The sequence below is a fragment of the Strigops habroptila genome, chromosome 2 (genome assembly GCF_004027225.2).
Source record: "Strigops habroptila isolate Jane chromosome 2, bStrHab1.2.pri, whole genome shotgun sequence".
NCBI lineage: Eukaryota > Metazoa > Chordata > Aves > Psittaciformes > Psittacidae > Strigops > Strigops habroptila.
Window position 1 is genome coordinate 29,202,418 of NC_044278.2, and position 21,647 is coordinate 29,224,064.

Genomic DNA, 21,647 nt, shown 5'->3' on the forward strand with positions numbered 1-21,647 from the left:
TGGAAACATTTGCCTAGAAGCTCCCGTGCTGGGAGCACCCAGGCACTAAGGCCAGCCACACAGGTCTACCTCCACCCCACCAGCCCTCCTCCGGGTCCCAACACCCAGCCCGCTTTAGGTGGCCACCTCCACCTGCACTTGTCAGAGGCAACCAAGGCACTGGGCCGTGGAAGGTTCTGGAAGAGCTGGGGGTGCCCCACACACGCAGCCCCAGCCTTCCACGGCACCCTCGCCTCGCCCTCCAGCACAGGGCTGGTGCCTCGCCGCGCAGCCCGCGGCCGCTGCCAGCCCACCCAGGTGCGGGGGGCGATGGCCGCAGGGCCGCGGGCGCCGGCGGCTGGGAGCCAGGCGCAGGGCCCCCCGCACTGTGCTCCCCCCCCCACCATGTGCGGTCTCGGGTGTGAGAGTGTGTGTGTGTGTGTGTGTGTGTGCGGAGAAGGGGAGCGAGGGGGCGGACACAGTGGAAATTTCCACTCCCTGCAGCAGCCACAACCACCGCCGCGGCGGCGGGAAGGCGGAAGGCGGGCGCAGGCCCTGAGCCGCCGCGGGGGGGTAGGCGGCGCCCGAGCCGCGGCTCGGCCTGCCGGGCTCGGGCTCGCTGCTCGGCAGCGGGTGTCCCCCTTCGCTCCCTCCCTGCAGGGCCCCCTTGTTCCCCCGGACCTGGCGGCGGGGCAGCCCGCGGGCGGCGGCGGCCCCCCGGCAAGCGGGCGTGTGCGCGGCGGAGGCGGCGCTTGGCGCGGGTAGGGGGCGGTGCGGCGGAGCCTGCGCAGCTGCCGGCGCCCTTTAAGCCGCGCCGCCCGCTCGCCCGCCTGGGTGTCTGTGCAGATTGGGAGCCGCGCGGGCAGGAGCCGCCGCCAGCACCGCCTGCCGCCGGGGACGCGCCTTCCTCCTCCGGTTCCCCTCCTCTCCGGCATCGCCGCCCCCTCCTCCCCACCTTCTGCCCCACCGCATCCCCGCTCCTCCCGTCACGGCCAGCTCTAAGATGCCCCGCTATGAACTGGCTTTGATCGTGAAAGCCATGCAGAGGGTGAGTGCAGGAGGGGAGACGAGAGGGAGGGAGCGAGCCAGGTGGGACCCGACAGACACGCTCCCCCTGCCCCCGGCGTCCTCTCGGTGCCTCCTCTCGCCGCCGCGTGCTGCCCCGTAGAGCACGGGGCGGCCCGGCCGGTCCCTTCCCCGGGGCGAGCGCTGCCCTCCCCGGCTTCCCCTCCGCGCTATGCAGCGGGGCCGCGCAGCGCGCTTCGGACTCCCCGTGTGTCTTTCTCTGCCCTCTCTCCCCTTCCTCTTTTTCTCTTTCCTCCCTGCTCCTTTGGAGAGTTTGATTAGTTCCTGCCCTAGAGCCGCAGTCACCTTCTTTTCCCCCTCCCCTTTGGTACGCAGGTAAGCAGATCCCCCGCTTGGCGAAATCGATGCATTTCTCCCTCTCTTATCTCGCCCTCCCTGCCCCTTGCCTGGTGCAAGTGAACTTAGCCCTTTCCTTGCCCCCTATGCGTTGGTGCAGGGAAGTCCCCCTCTTCCTCTGCAGCACCAGCGCTTCCCGTTGCCGTGCGCCTCACACCCTCCCCAGCACCTGCGATGGCTTTGCTGGGCACCTCGCTAGGTCACAGCAGCCCCGCACTAGGTCCTCTCTCCTCTGCGAGGCCTTGCGGGGAGCCTCGGTGGGGCAAAGCAAGGGCTTGCTCTGGCAAGCTTCCCCTCGTGGGATGCCAGCTCCAGCCTCTGCAGCCCCATCCGTACCAGGGAAGTGTCAAGAATTTATTTATTATTTTTACTTCCCTGCCGTTGCTAACACCAGTTGAGCTCCGCAGATACGGCTCCCCATACCATCCACGGCAAGGGTTGCTAGCCGTTGCTGCTGTTTTTGGTGGCGTGATGATAAGCCGTGGTGTGAGCGAGGGAGGTTATATGATGCTCTGTTTTACGAGAGCTGAATCTGTGCAGGGGGTGTGTGCACTTGCACGTAGAAATAATAAAATAGAAGCACCTCTGTGTAGATGGGACCCTTTATTTGGAAAATAATAGCTGATCCTGGCCCTTCTCTACCACCTTCTCTAGCCTTTGTTTATCTGCTACTTTCCAGCTTAATATGCAGTGCCGGTGTTGGAATGTAGCAGCACTTCTGCTGGGTTGTAGCCTTCTGATCTGACCCAGCACGGACATGCTTGCTCTCGCATTTAACCTTCATTTAAATGAACATGTATGTTTGTCATAAAATAGCAGGAAGCTAAATAGCTTTGCCGTGTTTCTTTTGTAGTTACGGGAGCATGTCTTCATGTATTAAATGTGCTACATCTACTAGTACATTTCCATTCATTTTACATGTACCATCCACATGTCGGGGTTGTGTGTTTTTTTTTTTTTTTTTTTTTTTAACTTGGCTTAACTGCAGAAGCTGTAGTAGACTTCTCAGGTGAGTCCTCTAGTGGAGAAATACAGCAACAGGGAGAAAAAATCTGGTGACATTGCTGCACCGCCTCGCAGAGCAGCATTTGGTCTGACAAAACACGATGCCTTTGCACTTGGGTTGTCAACATGTAATTTTTTCTTTTTCCCCACACCCCTCCCCATCAGTGTATGAGCCATAGGTAAGGCGTTGAGATGCTTTTTGTGTACATGCTGTTAATGTGGGAGATGCATTATGCTGTGCAGACACTAAATGCGGAGCAGGACAGAAAGTGTAGCAAATCTGACATAATAGTGAGATACAAATGAACTGACTACTCGGAAAGGATGCCAGGGAGTGCTTTCTGGTGGAAAGGATCATTGATTCCTAGGATCTGAGCACAGAGATGCAGGGATAAGCTTTTAGCTGTTTTAGCTGTAAGATGCTTCTAATGAGCATCAATGCACTCAGGTTTTAACATCTTCAGCCTTCTCCTCTTTGAAGTTTGACTCCAGTGTGTCCTTTCCTGATAGATGTATTTTAAGGTGTTCTTTTTGCTCTGTGGTTATGTTAAAATGCTTAGATTTTGGTTCAGGTGTACTGCTGTTTTTAACCTACACTTGTATTCTAGATGCCTTTTTTTTTTTTTGTCGCTGTTGACAGTACACCAGATCTAGGTGCTTTTTTTGTGTGTTCCAGTATCTTGCTATTGCTGCCTCTCTTGTGTAACGAGAACACTTCAAAAAAAACTTCTGTAGTGGTTGTATGCTTCATGGTGCCGCTGAAGCCTGGCAAAGGAGTTGCTCTAATGATCCCCGTAGCAGTGCCTAATCTCAACTGGAATGCTAACTTCAGTTAGCCAAAGCATGGAGACCTGAATCTGGGCTTAATAAACCAATCTGAAATTATGGAGTGACTGTGTAACTCCTTCCTGTATGAGTTGGAGAGATCATGTACAGTCCTGAATAAATTGCATTGCTTCTTGACCCTAGCACTTCTTGATGAAGCTGCTCTGAGCAGGTGTTTGCTGTCCTGCTGTGTCAGCCCCTCAGTGCAGTGTCTGTGTGCTGCAGTGCCTACTTTAGGCTGAGGCTTGAGCAAGTGCTGACTCCTCTCTTGGTGTCTGTGGCATCCTTCCTCATGTCTGATAGCTCCCTTGCCTTGCAGGGAAAAAAAACCCTAAACCCCTGCTGCTCGGTTTTGTTGCCCTTCAGGGCTGTCACTAACTCCTGTGAGCTCCCTGTCAGCTTGAGTGCAAACCTTCTCATAGTTATAGTTTGGTAGACTTTCACAGCTCTCTTCAGAGACAAACTTTGTGGTTCTGTGGGGTTTCCCTTACCCACAATTGTTTTTAATAGTTACCTTGGCATTTTCATAGATCTAGGCAGAATAAATCCCTCAAATTCACTTTTTGTTGCCATAAACTCTCTTGTTCCCTAGCACTGCTTGCGTTCAAGTTGGGGATTCCTCCTCATTCTTCTCCTGCATGTGGTTTCTGTTGTGAACTGTGGAGCCTGCTGTGAAGCTGATCTCCCTATCCAGCTAGCCTCAGCATGGGCACAGGGCAAGCATGACCCCTTGGTCCTGCCTGATGCTCCCGTGTCCCCTTGCTACTAGTCAGACTTCCTCGGAGCCTCTTCAGCTTTCCTTTTGTGTCTTAAAAATGCAAGACCCAGAGGCTCGGAGGGAAGGGAAGGGCGGCAAGGGGATAAACTTTTACTTTCCAACTTTGTCATCAGTTGTCTGCATGTACTTGTCACAAAAGCTTGTGACTTTATTCTGAAGTCAGAACTGCACAGCCATTCTCTGTGCTGTTGTGTAGGTAGTGTGTGAGCAGGTAACTGACTTGCACTAGAAATACTGTATTTGTAAATTGCTTATGGACAGAGTCTTTGATCAGCAGAGACCCCAGTCAGTGACTCTTAGGAAAACAATAATAACAAAAAACCTAAAAATAAAAAAACACCCCAAAATAAATAAAACCCCCTACTTCTCTGTGGTATCACTGTATTCGAAGAGTAGCTGCAGTGAGGGCTTGGATTGTGTTACTCCATGTGTGGGTATATGGAGGAGGTGCTTTGGGACAAGAAAGGATAAGGCCAGTGAAGTGACTGAACTTAGAGTAGAAGTAGTGAATTTTGCCCATGTGTGTGGCTTTCTACGCTCTAACATGCAAATAACAAATAGTATGGTGAGCTTGGGGAGTTTGGCAGACTTGCTATCAGTTGTGTACAGACATGTAAACAACACATTGCCTACCCTCTAGAGCCTGAGTCAAAGACCACAGTTGTGGTGAAGGTAGAGGTACAAAATGAAGACACAGCTGTTCTTGTTCTAAAATTTACTATTCATAGCAAAAGATGAACTTCTAATTATTTCTGTCTTTTTCCCAGGAGGGTCATCTTTGGCTTTCAGCGGGGGGATTATGGCAGGGCAGGTCCTTCAGCAGGAAAGGGTAGTGACCTGCTAGTGCATTAGCAGGAGTTGTGGCTGGCTGGAGAGAGCTTTTCAGAGAGGCTTCCTCTTCCTACCCTTCTCGTCCTGCCAAAACGCCCTTGAGAGCCCGGGGGAAGGAAGTGTGCGGAGGGGGGGTGAGGGAGGGGAAGGAAGAGCTGGAAATGGCTTCCTATTGCTCTGATGCTGTTTTGCAGACTGACCACAGGGCGGCAATGCGAGATACCCTCCAAGGAAATTTGGCATCCTGGGCAACCTAGGACAGACAGAGAAGGTGGCGGTATTCCCATGCTGCTCTTGCTGCTGCTCGACTCTTGCGAGCGGGGACACCCGTCTTCAACAGAACAACTTTGTAACTGGAGCTGAAGTGAATGGACAGTTTGAAAACACTTTATATTCGAGTAATTCGCTAAAAATGAGGAAGCGTATCGATATTTTACTAGTGACATACTCTTCTCTCCCACTTCACCTGTAGCAGAGGACAAATACATAGTATGTGTCGTAGGCTAAAACCTAATTACCTTGTTTCAGTAAATACTCAGACTAGCGGACCCATCCACCCACCTCTGTAATACTACAGTGCATCTGGGCTCTCAGTTTGACTGGCATGTTCACATAACATAGCTTGTCTTCAGCATCTGTTTGTTGCCTTTGGAGTGGATTGCCATGTTTCAAAAATTCCCTACCTGCTGTGGAGATCGTTAGCTATTTTAGGAAAGCCAAAGTAATGGGCAGTAGTGTTGCTTGACATCTTGAATACTGCACTTAATTGCTGTGTAGGCAGCTGCAGCAATTGGGCTTTTGATACCGTGTTTGCTAGGAAGAAGTGGGGGAGAATGAAAAGGGCAGTGAGCAGGCAGATACTGGTTTTATTTTCTTTCCTGTTTGGTGAACCTACCTGTTCCTACAGTTGAATCATACGTCTTCCCTGCTTCTCTCCTTTACTAAGCAGGTTAGAATTACACAGAAGTTTTCCTCTCTTTCCTTTGACTGTTTTAGTTGGCTAAACAGGCTGCTCTTCACAATATTGTGCATAGCAGGAAGGGACCCTTGTGTTTGGGCTGGTGTTGAAAAGAAGACCAAAGTGTCGAAACTAAAAGACAAGACTGGACGACAAGAAGATCTAGCATTTACTCTCCTTGTAGGATTCAGCTTTTTGCTTTTTGCCTTAAGTATTTCCATAAGAATAACTGGATTTTGAAGTGTGTTATGCAGACAGCATTTCAGAATGATACCCTCTTGATTGATGTTTGCCTTTTTTCAATCTTAAGACTTGAGAGTGGTCGTTTTCTAAGTTTCTGACAACTGTGGGATATGTGCCTGGCTTTGGTTTTGGGGGAGGTAGAGGTTTATTCTCTTCTGCAAGATAGCTTAAGCCCTTTTGTAGCAGATAGTTGTTAGCGAGGCGAATTTGGCAAAGATGTCCGAAGTGAGTACTAAGTTAATGGCAAGAATAACGGACTGGAAAGCCTCTTGGTTTACACAGGCTTCTGCAGTGTATTGAGTGGTGCGCTTCAGTAAGTGTATGTAGTGGGATGCCCTGGTCAACTCTGCCACTCTTGTTCCTTAAGTTATAGAGCTGCAAGTCTGAGCGCTGGGGCAGGACTGTGGGCAGGCCCTTGTGTCCATGCTGGGGCTGGCAGACTTGGATGGGATTTGGCTAGCCCCTCTTCAGTGGGAGGAAATGGCAGCTTAACCTTGAAGATATGACTTCTCTTTTCCTTTTTGCTCCTGTTGCCTAATTAACAACATGCTCTTCTCTCTTGGCTGTGTATCTCTCATAATTTGTTCACTGTGTGGATGTATACATGTGAATGCACCATGTATATGAACAGGGAGATGTTTTATAAACTTTGGCACGAGAGCAGATTCTGTCCTTCAACTGTTGAGGAAAAAAGAAAAGAACTTGTGATAAAATAGCATTATTGCTCTCCATTATTGTAAAAACCCTCAGAAGTGACTGATTTTTAAAGCTATCCATCGTATCGCTTAGAATAAGCTGTTAAATTCAAATATGAATGTAGTATATGTTTGCTTTCTTCCAATACATCATACATAGCACATTTGGTGATGATGAAGGTTCTTGCTTTCTTTACGTATTCCTTCAGGAGCTGATTTCTCAAATTCTCTTGTTCCAGAGCCATAATGCTGGCAATTTCCACCTGAAAATTAGTTTGGTTGTTGGTGATTATCGATCAAGTAACTTGATAGCCTGCTCTGATAAAAAGCAAGGTAATTCTTTGATGCACGGCTGCCCAGACCTCTTCCGTTACAAGTCTGTGGCAATTGTTGCTTAGGTGGAAGCAGTTGGTTGATAGAGCTGCATATACCAGCCTCTGTGCTGCTTATCCGAGGGCAGCAGGAACCACTGGGCTGCCCAGTGGATCAGGAGGAATATCACTGGTGTGCATTTTGTAGAAGAGCTGATAAGAAGGTGAAAGGGGGAAAAGTACAAGGGAGGACAAAACTGCAAAACATAACTAGTTGTACAGAAAAGGAACAGGAAAGATGGGAAGTAAAAATATGGAAAGTAAGGCAAGATCTGTACTAGTGAAGGACCTGTACTGTAGGAGCATTAGTGCAAATACTGGTGCTGGAAATGAAAGAAAATGCATCACCCCTTGTGAGAGAGGGGAAGGAAAGAAGCAGATAGTGTAAAGGAAGGTCATGAATCCTAGAAATACGATTGTGGGGAACTATATAGAAACTGTTCTGCTATTTTTTTTTTTTTTTTTTTTTTTTTTAATCCTTGTTTGTCCACTTGCAAGCCAGTCCTTGTGCTTCAGTCATGCAAATACCTATTGGAATAATAATTAAAAACAAAGGTACATGCAGAGCATGGATATGGGAAGGGAATGTGTTCAGTGGAGTGGATGTGTTTGACACTATTAGAAAATAAATCAATGTTTGCTAGGTTTTAATATAGGTAATTACAAAGCTTGATGTAGAATAGCACCAGGTGTTTTATAACCAAGATCTTGTTTTGGTGTCTTAAAATCATCAGGAAGGTGCAAGAGCACCCAGCAGACTAGGAGGCTTGGAGGATCTCACCAACTGGATCACATCTTTGTACCTTGCAGCTAAAGAAAACATTCATCTTCAGTAGTGGTAGAGTTTTTGCAACACTTTGTGATGGTGTGCTTCTAGGGTGGTAACATTGGTCCTTCATGTCCAGAACATTTGATTGCGTGGTCCCAAATCCTCTACAGAAATGAAATACTTGCATGTTTATGCTTGTTTTATCCATTCTCTTGCTGTTGCTCTTAGTGACTAAGTACTTCATTGAATTAATTTAGGTAAATAGTACTTGCCAGTGGCACTGAAATGTTTGTGCTTCTGAGCTTTAGGTTGCCACAAGAAGTAATTTGAGTCTTTGGGCTCAATGTCCCTCTGCAGAATCCAACTTAGTATGTAAGCTGATGTCTTGGCACACTTACCTGGCAGGGAAATTCCGCCTGATTGCCATCTCCTGGAGGAGACACCCCTTCCCACCTCCACTAAATGGCTTCCTTTCCCTGTTTGCCCTGTTGTGCTCTTTACTTGGTTACTGTTGACCATGTGCCTTCTCAGTACCCTCTGTCCTATTCTGCTTCCAGTTTCTGTGTAGAAGGAAGAATGTCATCTGTCTGCAGTTGCAAAGAAAAGCATGGTTTCTGGTGCTGAGGGATGGAGCTGCTTGCAGTGACAACCCGTCTTTGAGGATCTCTGGTAGTGGTCTACTTGAGTTGTGGCAGAGGCATAAATGATTCTGTTTATTTGCCAGGGAAGAGCAGCCCAGTTCCTCAGTGGTGCTGAGCAGTGGCTGTGCTTTCTGCTCTCTTCAGAGAACCCAGATAACATCTGGCACCCATGTGAACAAGCTGATTCTTTGGGCTGACGAGGGGAAGAGGAAGTACTTACCTACATATTTTCTTTAATAGTTTAACTTATGCTGATGCACTAGTCTTTCTTAAGGCCCAAGTAAGATGACTACAGTATGTCTCAGTAGGCATGGAGAAGATAGTCTTTCTGGTGTCTGTTTATTTAAATAAGTAAGAAGGAACTTTCTATCTCCTTTCTTCTGCCCCAGCTTAACCCCCCTCTTTTCCCTTTAGGTGTTTGGAGTTTTTTGGAAGAACAGTGGAAGCAAATAAATTCATTATTCCTGACAGTGCTGGGGACTGACTCATGGCAAAAGAAACCATTCAAACGTGATTGCCACAGGCAGTGGCAAGAAGTGGCTTGCTGAGACACTGCTAGTGATGTGTGTTTCAGAAAATAAGCCATTTTCCTCTTGCTTTGCAGTTCAACAGTACTGTAGTTTCTGTTGTGTTTACGGAGTGCTGAATGAACACTGCAATAAAGCTGCATCCTCTTTCTGCCCTTTCTTTTTCCCCCTCCTTAATTTATGACTCGGTGGGAGACCTAAATGTGTGTGTACACTTGGGATGGGGGAAAGAATGGTTAAAAACAAAACCAACTAAATTGATCTGCTACTCTAACACTGACAGTCACAGTGCTCTTCAGCTTCAGTTGGCCTTACAGAACTCCAGTAACTGCTTCTGTAATAGTAGCATTACATTTCTGACTTCTTTTATCTATTCTGTTGTTCTGTTTCTTCTGCTGAACTGCATGCTGTGAGGTTACTTATTTCTCTCATGTCTCCTTCAGCAGTCCTTTAGAAAAGGATCAAGAAGAATGTGTTGAGGAGCAAGCTTCTTTTTCTGATGCTGCAGTTAAATGAAGACCAGAACTGGAGCGGTTCCTGATACCCCAGACAAAAAAGTGCACTGTGTGTTCATAACTCCTTTGAGTGACTGACTTGAACCTTGCACCTCAGATTGGACTTTTATGCTAGTGATGATTTATAGAGTTGCCTCTGCGGCACCTGTGTTCTCCAAGGCCAGCAGAAGTGTTGATGCAGCACCACTTTGGGGCAGCAGAGCACATGTGGCAAACAGGTTAGTCAGGTTGTTGCTGGTTTGGGTAACTTGTAAATATGGTACTCTTCTACTTCAGCCTATTGGGCTGCTGGGGATGCCAGTCCAGACCTTAACTCAAGTTATTTATTAGATGCTGCAGGTCAACTTGTGCCTCCGAGCTTTCCTGCTTCGTGTGACATATGCTGTTTGTCTCAGGTGGGATTCCTGCCCAGCTTTATTCTTCAGCTTCTGGTTTACAAGGGAAAGTCCTGAAACTTGGTCCTGGATGTTTAGTGCTCTATTCAGCAGCTGGCAGGGATGGCCTCCCCTTTCTCAAGGGCATGTATTGCATAAGGACAAGTATCAGTTATTCAGTTATTGTTATCAGTTCAGTTATTTGTATCAGTTATTCCATGAAGAATATTTGTGCTCCTTTTTTGTGTTCTAGAGTGCTGCAATAAATGGAATGAAGCTTTTTCCTGCCCCCCCCCCCCCCTTTTTTTTTTCCTCTGAGATAGGCTACCTCAGAACGCCTTGTGTTTACTGTGGAGCAGGTAGGAACTCACTTGTGTGTCTGTAGCAGGTAGCCTGCAGTGTGAGCAGCCCAGCCAATACACTCACGGGATTGAACGTTGTACAGGCCTGCTCAAGGCATGAGACATTTTTTGCTTGTTTGTTTTCTGGGAGAGAGATTGTTGGATTGTTGTTGTTTTCTGTGTAGGTGTTGAGCCTGGCGATCTGGGTATATTTCTTCCATGCAAGTGAGTTGTCCAATAGGTAAAATGCTACCAGCATGAGTTAACATAACCCCTGCTTGAAGAAGGTGGAGAAGAAATCTGTTGCTTCTAAGAAAGAACCTCAAAACTACTTTGAAGTCTAGGAACACAGTTAAGTATGTACTTCGTTTGTTAACAAATGATAGCAGTGGACACTCCTGTGTGATATGTGGGCATTTGCATCCTTGAAATAACCCTTAAAGCGTTTGCCATTGGGACTGACTCTTTAACTGTAAAAGAAGAGGAAAGTCAACTGAGAAACTTCCTATCTGCTGAGAAGAGAAATACACTAAGCAGAAAACAAACATTGCTTTAGGGCTGGAGCAGTTCGATTCTGGCATGCTTAAAGACCTGTTTTATTAGAAAAGCACTGTGGAGAAAGTTTTCCTTTAAAACAGTCATAAAAATTTCTCCTAAGAATCCCACCCTAAATCTGCTTCACATTATCTAATATCTCTTCAGGGAATTGCTTGAGACTTTTTATTTTTTTTATTATAGGACAGGCTGCCCATTGGAGAGACATATGCATTGTTTCACCAAAGCTGTGGCCCTCTATCTTCAGACAAGAGGGAAGCACATTGTTTTGTGTCTTTGATATGATCCAGCCAGAAAACAGCCTTAGGGGGGAAAAAAAAAAAAAGGAAAAAATCAGTCCTTGGCAGCAGTGCAGTCTTTCTGTCTTTTTTGTATTCTGTCAGTGCCACAATGTAATGCTGTTCTAATAACTTGAGATTAAACTCGCATGGGGCATCTCAAAAGTCCTTCTTAAGACTTGAGGTCATAACTTGCTGAAAGTTCAGAGGGACGAGTCTCATTTTTGTAATGAAAAAAAGTTCCAGGGTTATTTTAGAATTAGGTCTAATAAGAAACTGGTACAAGAAGCTACTTTAGTACAGTAATTTAGTGACAGTGCAGCAGATTTCTAGCAGCTACTGAAAGCTTTCCACCTTCCTACTCAAGCAAGCTGAACCCTGCAAAATTCGGATGTTGATTACAAAGGTGATGTTTCGGGTCCTTGTAGCCTGATCATTTCAAATGCATGGTCTGGCTGTGCCTTGAGGTGGAAATGCTCAAGAAACTTTGCGTATTGTTTATTTGGGTTAGAATGAGCCCACTGTAGTTGGCAAAGTATCCTAATTGAGAAATGTCACAATTTATTCAAGGGCGGCTGCATCTAATACTTACACACTTTTCAGTGGGATTGAACATGCTTGTAATAGTTCTACTATGAGCTTGGTACCTCTTGTATCAAATAGATACAGTTTTAACAAATATTTATTTATGGATATTGCAGTATAGTATAGTTTTGCAAGGTCATTGATTAACATACAGGGGAGGTGGTGGAAAGTGAACTAAAGTTCAAGTATAACATTTTCCAGTAACAGAACAGGACAATAGAAGAGGGAAAATATCAATTATTACTATTTCCTTAGTTTGCCCATTATTCTAATTTTCTATATGGTAGTTTTCCTTCTTTCCACTCTGAGGAAAGTATCTTCTTCCCCTTTCCTTAAAATACTTACAGTTTTGATATAAACATTACAACGTAGTTGCATTTGAAAACTTAGCTGAATATAGTAAAAGATGCAAAACTATTAAAGCGTTACTCAAAAGTGCTTAAAACTAAGAGTAGTACATTATACTTGTATCTGATTGTGTCATACGATCTGAAGTGTTCATAATTTTGTATTGGATTAAACTAATAGAGCATTTAACTACCACTTCATTTGCGGGTGGGGATAAATGTGAATCCTTCTATGTAAGGATTTAAAATACATCTGTGGTTTGAGGCTTATGAGCATGATAAATTTAGCACACTACTGTAATCAGTCCATTTTGTGCCATGTCTCCATAGTCTCTCTTTATTGACTATAACTTCTGCAGAATGAATATCTGTATTCTCATGTGGGTTTGTGGTGGTGGTGGGGAACCCTTTTTATCTTTTTTGATTCTGAACTGCTCTTGAAAAACAGCCAGCTTATATGAGTACCATGATTGTGAATTTCTCAAGGCTGAAGTTGTGGTTTGCTGTAAGCTGTTTTAAAAATACATCTATCTTAATGTGAAGTGCATGTTCTTACATCAGCACCATTGCTGCCTTTAGTAATGCACAAAGTGAGGTAGAGGGGGGAATGTCTGCATTTTCAACCTTAACTGTAGTTTTTATTATGGTCTATCTGAGAATTTGTAATGTTTTTATTTGCTCTCTCTTTTTTTTTTTTAACATAATGAATACGCTGCAGGGATGCTAAACAAGAGTCCACCCAAATACTAGAATGTTATGTGACTGTTCTAGTTAATCATAGATGAATTAATAAGGAAATGTGAGCTTCAGCATAGTGCCAAAGCACTTCTACAAATGAAGTGGAAGGGGGAGTGCCTGAAGCTGTTGCTTGTAAGACTTCTAAGGCTGGTAGACCTTATGATCAGCAAAAGATCCAGTGCAGTGATTTTATTTTTTCTTTTACTTAAATTTTTTTTGTGCCCATATTATGTTTAGCAGTGAGTGGGAAAGAGGAATTGAGTCAGACCCTGTTCCGTACTCTTCTGTAATAATCTTGAATACTAAAGGTTTGAGTTCTGATTTTTAGACTAAACGAGTTCTTTGCTTTGGTCTTCCCCTTGCTGTGCACATTTGGTGTAGGAAGTAGAAGAATCTTATGTCCAGCGCTCTCTAAACCCGTAAGGGTTTGGGTGTATACACCCAGGACAGATGTATATAGGTAGATGATACCTCTCATCGTGTAGAGGGAGATAGGATAATCCTATCTTCACAGCAGAAGTAGGAGCCACTGTGCAGCTCTTCAGTGCCTCTTACTCTCCAACCTGTCTGGTTGTCTGGTAGCAAGTCGTTGTATTATCCCCTTTCCTCCTTTGAGCACTTCAAACCTGCTTGGTGAAATGAGTGCCTGTTTCCTGATATGCTTTGGTAGAATTGGGTGTGATTGAGGGTTCACGAATAGAGTGGCAGGGTATGCTTTGCGTCAAAACCCTGTACCTCTGATGTTAGTGATCCTATTAGTGCTTGGATACAAGTGGATAGTGCTGGGAACTGTTTCCTGGCATCCTAGCAACTGCAACTGCTACAAAATCCATCCGGTTCTCTCCCATGTGCCTAGCGTGCTCCCAGAAAATGCTGAAACCTTGTGGGTGTGAGGATCAAAAGGCACATAGCAGACAGAAATACCCTAAAGCTAGAGGTCAGGCATTGTTTTGCTTTTGTCCCTTGTTTGAACTTTTTCTTCACTTGGATTACATGGGATGTGTATGAAGAGCTCTGTAATCATCTGTACCCCAGACAGGTGCAAACTCATGTGAATAACCTTGATTTTTCTAGCTGATCTTAAATTTGTTGTTTTTTGACAGTATTGCGACTTCGCTTTGATTTTTAGCTCTAGCAGCCAGCTGGTGTCTTAAATGCATGCATGTGATGCCAGGATCTATGAAGATTTGTGGGGTGCAGTGCTAGAGCAGTACAGGAAATGACTAGCCAGGTTAATGCTCCTTAGTGGCTGCCTTTTGTTTGATTTTGTTTTATTTCCCTAAGATTGCTTGAAAGAGGAAGGCTTGTTTAGTGGCTTGAGAAGTAGACTTGTGAAACTCTAAAGAAAAATAAAATGTATTTCTGTTCCTTGCCTTGTTGTGGGGAATTTGGGTCATTTAATACTCCAGAATTGCTGCGTTCCTTAAGGTACTTGTAAACATTAAAGTTGACTTGTAAAAGGCATTGCTACTTAGTTCTACAAATATTCAACTATGTATGTTATGGATTGCATAAATACAGCAGGAAATATAAGGGGGAAAAAAAATCTGTGGTGTTCAGTCATTGTTTTACTAGACTTCAAATTTTTTCTCATTACTTCATGAAATTCTTCTCTAATTCAATCTTTGTCTTTTGTCTTTGCTGCCTTGCAGGGTTGGTACAGTAGGCCTCACTAAACTTAGCTGCAACTAAGAATTTCTCCTACATCAACTGAGTTAAGGCTGATGCTCTTGTGGAATGTGGATTAAAAGTGCGTGCTAAGTTCCAAATTTCCATTTGAGAAGCGGAGAAAGTAAATATACCACAACCACCAGCATCAGGACAGCAAACCAAGGGACAAAGAATTTGATCCACAGTGTTGATATATGTTAACTGGTTCACGTGTGGCTTAAAAGACGTTTGCTGGGGGGCGAGAAGTGGACGTCAGCTGTGCGAAGGCATTTTGTTTACAAAAATGAGGGCTTCTTTGGAAACAGCAGACATTGCCATTGTGGTGCTGTACTTCGTGCTTGTAATGTGCATAGGTTTTTTTGCCATGTGGAAATACAATCGGAGCACCGTAAGTGGCTACTTTTTGGCAGGGCGTTCTATGACCTGGGTAGCTATTGGTGCATCTTTATTTGTGAGCAATATTGGAAGCGAACATTTCATTGGGCTCGCAGGATCTGGAGCAGCAAGTGGATTTGCAGTAGGTGCATGGGAATTCAACGCCTTAATGCTTTTGCAGCTTTTAGGATGGGTCTTCGTCCCAGTCTACATCCGGTCGGGAGTATACACCATGCCTGAATACTTGTCCAAGCGTTTTGGAGGGCATAGAATTCAAATATATTTTGCAGCGTTGTCTCTAATTCTTTATATCTTCACCAAACTCTCAGTTGACTTGTATTCAGGGGCACTTTTTATTCAAGAATCGCTAGGTTGGAACCTCTATTTGTCGGTTATCCTCCTTATTGGAATGACTGCACTGTTGACTGTGACTGGAGGTCTTGTGGCTGTCATCTACACAGACACGCTTCAAGCTCTGCTTATGATTATTGGTGCCCTCACACTTATGATCATAAGTATTACGGAGGTTGGTGGGTTTGAAGAAGTTAAAAGAAGGTACATGTTAGCGTCACCAAATATTACATCTATCTTGTTAACCTACAACATTTCCAATACCAATTCCTGCAATGTCGACCCAAAGCCTGATGCTCTTAAAATGTTGCGTGAGCCAACAGATGAAGATATTCCCTGGCCTGGATTTCTGTTGGGACAGACTCCGGCTTCTGTCTGGTACTGGTGTGCTGATCAAGTCATAGTTCAGAGAGTTTTAGCTGCAAAAAACATTGCTCATGCCAAAGGATCCACTCTGATGGCAGGCTTCTTAAAGTTGCTGCCGATGTTTATTATAGTTGTCCCAGGGATGATTTCACGAATACTGTTTGCAGATGATATCGCCTGCATTAATCCAGAACACTGTTTTCAAGTCTGCGGGAGCAGAGCAGGATGCTCTAACATTGCCTACCCACGTTTGGTGATGAAACTTGTGCCGGTTGGTCTGCGAGGACTGATGATGGCTGTGATGATTGCTGCACTGATGAGTGACTTGGACTCTATATTCAACAGTGCCAGTACCATATTCACACTTGATGTCTACAAGCTCATTCGGAAGAGCGCGACGTCTAGAGAACTGATGATTGTAGGAAGAGTCTTTGTTGCGTTCATGGTAGTTATAAGCATTGCCTGGGTCCCGATAATTGTAGAAATGCAAGGTGGTCAGATGTACCTTTATATCCAAGAGGTAGCGGACTACTTGACCCCACCAGTGGCTGCTCTGTTTCTTATGGGTATCTTTTGGAAGCGTTGCAATGAGCAGGGGGCTTTCTATGGCGGAATGGCCGGGTTTGTTCTTGGAGCGGTACGGTTGATACTGGCATTTATCTATCGTGCTCCCGAGTGTAACCAGCCAGATACTAGGCCAAGCTTTATCAAAAACATCCATTACATGTATGTTGCGACAACTCTCTTCTGGATCACTGGGATTGTGACCTTTGTAGTAAGCCTCCTCACGCCTCCGCCTACGAAGGAGCAGGTTCGGACAACCACTTTCTGGGCTGTGAAAAACAGGAACGTAAAAGAGAGCGCTGCAAAGGGCGAGCTGTACAAAGTGCAGGAAAAGAGCATCCTCAAGTGCAATGAAAATGCTAACCATATAATTCCAAACGGCAAATCGGAAGAAAATATTAAAAATATCAAGCCAGAGGATATCAATCTTCTGGTTACTTGCAGAGATGACAGCAACCCGGTGATTTCTGTGAGTCACTCTGAAGTTGAGACACCAGTTGATTGTTATTCGAATGGACAAGCAGCTTTGATGGGGGAGAAAAAGCATGAAGAAGAGACTGATGAGAGAGAGAGAGATTTGAAATTCATAGATTGGTTCTGTGGCTTTAAAAGTAAAAACATGAACAAGAGAGCTGTTCGGGAGATGGAGGAGGAGACTGTTTGTTTACAAATGCTGGAAGAGACTCCAAAAGTTAAACTATTACTAAATACTGGACTGGTCTGTGTCTGTTCGCTTGGAATATTCATGTTTGTCTATTTCTCTTTGTGAGTGAATAGTAAACTTTTAAGGGTATGGCTAAACATACAGAAGTTGATACAGGTCTCTAGAGTTTTTTTTGTTTGTTTGTTTTTAATTTTTTTTTCTTTTCAAATAACATAACTGCAACCCAGGCATTGTTTACGCTATAATTGTAAGATCAGCTCAACTTTAGCTTATTTAGAGACCATTTGAGACATGTTGTCCTATCTCTGCTGAAAGCAGAACGTGTTGTATCGTGTCTTTTTCCCCTTTTGTCCTTTTTCTTTTTTTCCTATTTGCAGTACTAACCTTTTGTTTTTTCCATGTATACATGTATAAATATACCAAAGGCAGGCAGGTGGCTGTGTTTGAAGTCAGGCAGTTACATAGCTCAGTCAGCATTAAGAAGAACATAACAACTTAGCATTTGCTGATGTGTAAAATCTAAATTATTAAAGCTGTGTTGAAAGATTTTTAAATGTAGGGCTGCGATGCACATCACTGTGTAGTCATTCTTTGTAACATACCTATATTACCTTGGCCACCTTAGCACTCTTTAATTTTGCTCACTGCTTTTAGGTTTTGTTAGGGTGCGGTTTTTTGGGGGGTGTTTTTTTTTTTTTTTTGGGGGGGGTGTTTAGTTTCTCATTTCTCTTATAGCAACAACAGGAAGATATTTTGTCTCATCTTGTAGCACTTAAACCATGATAGCTGTTAGTAGCTTTCTGTCTTTTTTTCTCTGTAAGAAAATGCTTGTCTTTTGATTTTTATCCACTGTAAATGCCATTACTGAAAAGTTGCTGTATTTAAAAAAAAAAAAAAAAAAAAAAAAAGAAAAAACCAAAAATCTTTGAGATGACAAGCTGGCAATGGAGGAGAGGAGGGAAAGGAAAAAAAGAAATACTCTTCAGTTAGGTTTTGTAGTATGTTGAAATGGAAGAGTGTATATTCAGCCTCCTCAGTGTCCAAACCTTTAGTACATAATTAGGGTTAGCCTCTTTCTAGAGAAAAAAATCTGTGTGTAGGTTCTACCACATGAGGAAAAGAAGTGTGAGACTTAGCATGTCTTCAGTTTGGTAAGCACACTGTAAAATAACTTCTCTGCTGTGTATGTTTAAAAGGGCAATACTCTGTATCCCTACCATTGCTGCACACTGAGTCTGTAAGGGAAGAAAACCAAGTGGGAAGACAAGAGGCAGGGGAATTGAGGGGAAGAGGTGGAAGTGGCCCTTATTTTCCAGAGTCCTTTTGCCTCGTGTCTTCTTCCACTTCCTCTTTTTCCCTGTTGGACCTTTTTTAAGGAATGACTCCTGAGGGATTCTGTGTCAGGAGATGAGGAGCATGTGCGGTTGTAATCTGTGTCAGCAATTGAGGTCTGCCCTTAAGATTCTTCAGGTAAAAGTGAAACTTTTCCCAGGTGATCACAGATGATCGGTAGGTCTTGAGATGCTGAGGTTCTTTTCTCCTGAAGGATGGATGCCCAAGGCAGGGACCAGTGGTTTCCAGGTGTGGAGGATGTGTGTGCAGTGGGTTGGTGGAGCTCAGCAGACCGCAAGGTCCACTTCCCCCTTGTTAAAGCAAGAGAATGTGTTTCCGTCCTGGGTGCGCTTGCCTTTACACTAAACCAAGTCAGGACCTGTTTTTGGGCGCATAGGCCAATTGACAGTGTGTGGCTGCACTTGTGGTAGTAAACTCCCTTACCCTCCATGGCAGAATAGTCATATCCAGGCTTCCTGTGAAAATAATTCCTCCAGTTGTCTTTGTTCCAGAGCTTGTCTGGGGATTTGTGAGAGCATGAACTGGCTAGGCCAGAAATGGTCTGAGGGACCATGCTGACAGTTCAACAGCGTTGGTTCAAGGGTCCAGCAATGTTTCCTTGGCACATAAGCAAGAACCAATCCCTATGGGTGAAATAGTTCTGTAGTGATGAAATTTGGGTTAATTCTGCCTTTGACTGCTGGAGAAAGTTTGCTTTCTAAGTACAGTGGTGCTGTAAGCTGCAGGCTGTCCAAATAGCTTTTAGTAGTATCATGTATAATACATATTTTCAGATAAAATTATTAACTTCCATTTTTGGGGGGTTTTCTTTAGTGTGGTTTTTTTGTGGGTGTTTTGTTTGTTTGTTTGTTTTGGTGTTGATTTTTAAATCAACTGAATCCCATGCATTCCAAGACTTTAAACAGAGGCTGAGATGCCCTATCTTTCTCCACTTTTAGTTGTTGTTGCTGGAAAGCAGACTATTCTTAACTGGAAATACTGGAATAAGTGTAGGAATGCAGTTGCAATATATGTAGAAGAGGAGAGTTGCCATACCTGAGTCTTGGTGTTAACAACAGCGTGAAGAGACACATTTTCTTACGGTTTGCGTGGCTGGCTTCATTCAGAAAAAGTATTTTAAATCCTTTTTAATGGTAAAATGGTAGTATGTGAAATGGGTAATGGCATCTCAAGTTGCTTCATTAGTAGGCTGAGTTGGGAAGGATAGTTACTGTAAGAAAGCTGTAAAACACAGTTGATTTTTATTTATTTTATTTTTACTTTTTCCTATGCTGGATAAAGTAACCTAGGGCAAAATTTGATCTTAGTGGGATGAAAAATAACAACTTTTGGAGGGTATAGATAAGTCTCAGTCCAACAGTATCTTCTTGAAAAGGCTGGGATCTTGCTAGTATGCCTAATTTGGCACAGGAAAAGAGACTCATGTACCAGGCACTGTCCCTTAGTAACTTGGCATGTCTTTCTATTAGCAGCTGGTACTTGGATTTTTCTAGACCAGTCCTTTCTGCTCTCAGTATTAAAAAATGCATTGCCACCTAACCTGTGAAGCCAGGTTAGCTCAGGGACCCTTTTGCTTGGCTGCTGGTGCTTCATCTGTGCTTGCTTTTTTCCCAGGGTGCCTTACATGATTATGAAGCTGAAGGCATGGCTTTTATAGCCACCTGAAGAGTGGTTTGCTTATAATGGCTTTTCCCAGCTTGTTTTTCCTCCTCTCTTCCCCTGAAGTCATCTCCTATTTAAAGAGAATGATTAATACACAGGATGCCAGTATCCTGTTCAGTGTAACTACAGTCAGATCTATGGTGAAGTTCTCCTTTGACTGTGGCAGGGAGTCAACAGTCCTTCACAAATGTACGGTGCAACCTTTGACTGTCGAATCTGAGATACTCCATCTTCCAGTTAATGTATTCTCAGTTTTGCTAAACTAACAAGTTGCTGCATTAATCACAGTGGCAATTTGCAGTTAATCAGGATCTTAATAAAGTAATACTTTGCATCCCCCCATCTTCAGACCTATTATTGTGAAGAAGCTTTTAAGCAAATTATTTCTCCAGTGCTTTTTCAGTCATTTAAAAATGTTTCTATGCTACTCTCTGCCTAATGCCAGCCTCTTCAGTCTTGCTATGTTTTCATGTCTTAGAGGTTGTAGAACTTGTTGATGTTTTTTGCTGAGTATAACCACTTAATAAAACACCTTTATTAGAAAAAAACCCCCATACATATATATATTTCTATAAAGATAAGGTTTCAAGCAAACTGTCTGTTTGTGAGCGAGTACCTTGCCCTGTGTTATGGACCTTAGTGTAAGAAGTTGCTTGAGGATTTTTTTTATAGCGTAAACATGCCTTTGCTAATCTTCTGATCATGATCTACATGGAAAAGATGTTAATCCAGGTTACTGTTTCGGTCTGAACACCAACTTTTTGGTCTAGTAAAACTACAAAGTGTCTCCCATAATGGACAATCAGTTTCATGAATTTTAATGCCTGGCCGCCTCCGTGGTGGGACTGGCTAGTCATGCAGGGTTAGATCCAGGAGGACACATGCTTCTGTCTTGTAGCGACTGGTTTATTTATTGCCTTGAGTTTAGAATGATGTCTTGAAAAACTTATTTTGGAATGACACCTTTTTTGTTACTTCCGTTAACTTATTTTTCTGTTAAGATGTTTGAATTTTCTCCCAGAAATTTGTTAGAAGCCTTTTATTTAAAAAAGAGGCTTCTGGAGAACTTCGGGAGACTGTTCTTATTTAACTTTTTTTTTAAATAACTGATTTGATGCTATTCTCTGCCAAAGTTTAGGTTGGGTTTTTGTTGTTTTTTTTTTAATGATTTTTTTTTCTTTTTTCCTGTTAGCTTTTACTAATACCTGAAAGGAAACAGTGAGAGATTGTAAGAAATTAAAATGGCCTTCAGTATACCGCTTGTGTATTTTCTACTTCTCCACTTCTGTGTTCCCCTTTCCACCCTAATCCCAGAAGGTCCAGCATGAGACTTCTGATGCAAGTCACAAGAGTGCTGTAACTGAGTAGTGGAAAGGATTTCCCACAAGGTTACAGTGAAGTGGGCAGAGCCATCAGAGGATCTCTGCATGAGCACTTAAAGCGGAAGATGCTTACAACTTTAAAACGTACAGCTTTATTTTTTTTATATATATATTTTTTTAAATCCTAAGATAAAGGAGGTGTTGGGAGATGCTCCCTTTCAGAGAACAGGATACATGGAAGAAGTTGGAGTTGCTAAGCTCTAGCTTTCTTGAGGAAATCTTTGGATTTAGCATGTATAGCGAAGCAAGAATACTCATCTGTTAATTTGGTATTCTGTATGTTCTGTGCCCTTAAATGTAATTGTTTTGAAAATAAAAACTAACCTTGTTACGTGATGTTAAAAAGCAGATGTGTGTGCAATGTTTTAAATTTTTTTTTTTTAAGAAAATGTTTGTATATAATTAAATGGTTTAATGTGCTTTAATTGGCCTAAGGTAAAGAGTAGTCCTAGAATGTAAACATATATAATTAGGATTTCTGA

General features: G+C 43.6%; 2 protein-coding genes across 2 annotated transcripts in view; both read left to right on the top strand.

The window, feature by feature from the left end:
• Window positions 1-498: 498 nt before the first annotated feature.
• The window catches only part of MRPS6 (mitochondrial ribosomal protein S6), a 46,907-nt gene continuing 25,758 nt past the window's right edge, over window positions 499-21,647 (top strand). The window contains exon 1 of the mRNA XM_030470600.1: window positions 499-1,027. Coding sequence (XP_030326460.1) covers window positions 983-1,027 — 45 coding nt within the window. The 5' untranslated portion in view covers window positions 499-982. The remainder of the gene's footprint in view (window positions 1,028-21,647) is intronic.
• Window positions 952-21,325, top strand: SLC5A3 (solute carrier family 5 member 3). The gene is made up of 4 exons (XM_030470590.1): window positions 952-1,027; window positions 9,491-9,777; window positions 10,460-10,630; window positions 14,430-21,325. The coding sequence occupies exon 4, from the start codon at window positions 14,732-14,734 to the stop codon at window positions 16,871-16,873; it is 2,142 nt and encodes a 713-aa protein (XP_030326450.1). The 5' UTR covers window positions 952-1,027; window positions 9,491-9,777; window positions 10,460-10,630; window positions 14,430-14,731; the 3' UTR covers window positions 16,874-21,325.

What these genes read in the sequence shown, in the direction of transcription:
- SLC5A3 (XM_030470590.1), top strand. Translation starts at nt 14,732, where the DNA reads ATGAGGGCTTCTTTGGAAACAGCAGACATTGCCATTGTGGTGCTGTAC.